The sequence below is a fragment of the Fulmarus glacialis genome, unplaced genomic scaffold, assembly GCF_000690835.1.
Source record: "Fulmarus glacialis isolate BGI_N327 unplaced genomic scaffold, ASM69083v1 scaffold2228, whole genome shotgun sequence".
Taxonomy (NCBI): Eukaryota; Metazoa; Chordata; class Aves; order Procellariiformes; family Procellariidae; genus Fulmarus; species Fulmarus glacialis.
In genome coordinates, this window is record NW_009228737.1 from 20,848 (window position 1) to 24,207 (window position 3,360).

General features: G+C 33.9%; 1 protein-coding gene across 1 annotated transcript in view; it reads right to left on the minus strand.

Annotated features, from left to right (window-relative positions):
- Nucleotides 1-1,405: 1,405 nt before the first annotated feature.
- LOC104080986 (gamma-1-syntrophin-like) overlaps nt 1,406-3,360 on the minus strand; it is a 28,657-nt gene continuing 26,702 nt past the window's right edge. Inside the window, exon 5 of the mRNA XM_009583562.1 lies at nt 1,406-1,659. Within this exon, the coding sequence (XP_009581857.1) occupies nt 1,501-1,659 (159 nt within the window). The 3' untranslated portion in view covers nt 1,406-1,500. The remainder of the gene's footprint in view (nt 1,660-3,360) is intronic.

Consider the following 3,360-nt stretch of genomic DNA (forward strand, 5'->3'; position numbering starts at 1 on the left):
ATGGTGTCCATAATCTTCACAAGCTATGTGCTTTTATAAGAAGTCGGGGGGGGGGGAAGAAGTTTTGATTTCAGTATAATAAACAGAAACCCCACAAAGTACTATTTAAAATGTTAAGCACACACTGTAGCTGCACTAACTGTTCTTCTTACAGTTCTTTAGGTTCTCTTATCCTGTCTGGCAAAAAAAATCCCTCACCCTTTTCTTTGTTTCAGCTATATACCACACATGCTCCCACCATTTTTCCATCTTCACTGATGTGTGTAATAGGACAAAATTAAACTATTTGCAAAATGATATTTAAATAAAGTTATTAATTTAAATTTTACAACTCCCTCAGATTTCATCATTAAATAATACTCTGGAACTGGTATGTGGTCCAGAGTAATGTAATATTCTTAACATACAAAGACATTATGCATTTTGTCATCTATTCTTTACAGGTTATTTAATTTATTCCTGTCTTTTACTAACAATATATTAAAAAAAAAAATTATTAAGGATTCAAAGAGTAGACTCATTTTTCAAGCATAACGTAGAATGTCTATTTTGTTGAGAGCCTGAGTATGAAATCAAGGTTAAACATGGAAACAATGTATTAGGTGGGTTGTCTCTGAAACAAATTCAACAGCTAAGTCTTGTGAACAAAGATTATTAGATTTACAGAATTTAATTCTTGGCAAGAAAAGGAGGAAGTAAACAGCAGACATGATATTTTGTGCACTTGCACTTAATTTGTAATTTAAATTAAATTTATATTACATTATTTTTACTTAAAGAAGAGGGACTTACTCATGGAAAGATGTTTTGCTTTTTGTGGCTTGTTTTTTTTCTTTCTTTTTTTAAATGTGTCAGTCCAATATGGCTATATCATTGTTGTTGTTACTATTAAACTAAGAGAACAAAATAGAAAAAGTAGCATGACTCCATGTATGGACACAACTATGGATTTACAACAGTGCTTAAAGTGCTTTCTTATTTGAGGAGATACTTACACAAGCCTTTTCATGCTTATCTCCTTGTCACCAAGTACTATACGCTTGTTGCTCGTTCTTATGTCATTTATGCTATAATGATAGGGTATTGAGTTCATATTCAGAGTTTAGTATATTGTCATAAAAAACATCTGAAAACAGGAAAATGACAATTCTATTTGTGTATTATTACAGCAATTTGAAAATTTTATTAAATACTGAAGTGCTTCATTTCTTCATTTATTCCTTTGCTTCCAGTGTTGCTTAAAGCACTATGTAAGTACAAATAGATCATACTAAAAGCATATCCATCCTATTCTGGGGTTTCAACTAGGATTATTTACTGATGTCTTGCAGAACAGAGATGAATTTATGATCCCACGTGACCATTTATCTGCTGATGCTGCAAGATGTCTTGCCTCCAGGATTGGTTTCCACATACATGGTTCACCAAAGGTCTACATCTTATGAATATTTATACATTGTTATGTCTTGTTGTTAAGTGGCAGTGCTGTAATGTGAGATGTCAAGTAGTATACTTTAATTTGCCAGTACCAGAAGCTGTGGGAGCAGCAGAAGCTGTGGCTTGACTGCCTACATACAAAGGGTCCAAACAAGCCACTTTGGCCGCAAAGAATGAGTGGATACAGTGAAGGACTGCAAACAGGTTGGAAAACTCCAGCTCCTGGAAGGGAAAACAAAAAGATTAAACATGAAACAAAAGAATACCTCATAAACATATACCCAGGAATGAACCGCTATTCAAATAGCAATAATTTTAATAGTTTGACGTAATTCTGCTAATGTGCCTGATGATTCTCCATTATAGGGACTTAGACATTGAGCTATCCCCATTCAGTAAATAATTGTTTGGAGGCTAAGATGGACAAATTTTTGAGTTATGTGCCTCCATAGAAATATGAAATCCTACTGGCTAAAGGGGAAGAAAAGTGACACTATACAATATTTTTTTTTGCCTCGGGTTAATGCAAATCTGACACTTTTGCAGGTTAATTTAGATAGAAATTGAATGACTGCACCATAACAGTCTACACATTTCTGGACTACTACTATATACCCAATGTACCCACAAAGATCGACAACATTGAGTTCCACATGTGTTACTTTTGTTCATCGTGTCACCTCACACCGGTAGCTATTATCTTACCTATTTCTGATTCTTTAACCAAAGAAAAAAGACACCTTTTCAGAAAGCGCTACTATCACACAGTGATATTCTGGATCCGTTTTCATTGAGAGGGTTACTGTTATTGCACCGAAAAAAGGAACAGGCTCCATTTGTTAAACTTATTAGCAATATTAGACAAAGTCCTTCTTTTTCTACTTTAATTTACATTTCTTTATAGCTCCTCAGCATGTGATTAGACTAGCTGGGACTCTTTTAGATACCACTGCAAAGGAAATGAATAAAAACTACATTTTTTTACATATATAAATTTACTCCTTTGTGTCTAATTGTCTTTATCTGTCTTTTTTAGGTTATCTTCAGTATGTGTTTTTGGAGTTGTCATTTAATCAATAAATATCTGTTGTATTTGAAAGCAAATACTGAGGTATTTGAATACATATAAGTGTAAGGATGGTGGTGCAGAGCTGCCGTCTTTCTGCTTTGATTCACTGCCTATACACATTTCTTCATTGTAATATGAAGCCAGTAACAGATATCTGTGGTATATTCTATTTGTCTTTCTGTCTCCAGCACTGGTATTTCCACGCTATGTAGTGCCGAGGGTTTTGCTTTTTTGTTTAGAAGAATATTGATAATGTTGTAAATTCAACAAAAATTGCTAAATCTCTCAAAATGACATTAACCTGTAATTTTCTGCCTCTTGAGATTTCCTGGAAGATATTGCTTCACGTAATTCATGGAGACATTCACAAATCCCTCATGTGCGAGGGGGAACAACTGCCTGAAAGCAGACAGCTGCATGTGCAGAGTGTCCAGTGATGTACTGAATGGGTACAGCTTTGTTCAGCTCTCTTACAACCTGAGCAGATGTCCTTCAGACATGCTCAGAAATTAATTTATAACATCCCATGAGCTTCTTTAAACTCCCCTAACTACCATTTCTCAATAAAGAAGATAAAGTTTATGCCAAGTTTCACAAACCTGCCATCTGTGTCCATTTAAAAAAATCTGTTTAGATACATTCTTATTTTTAAACATCAGGTGAAGGGCAATTTTATCACTATGCCAAAGGTTTTTTTCCTCCCTCAAATTTCAAAATAAGAGAATTTATCATAGATAGGAAAACAATGGAAATTCAAAGAAGGAATTATGGAAGCTATTTCAGAGGAAGAACTATCAGTCATTCAAATTAAGTTACTTTTCAGTTAACTCCTTTTTATTAATATAATATTATTT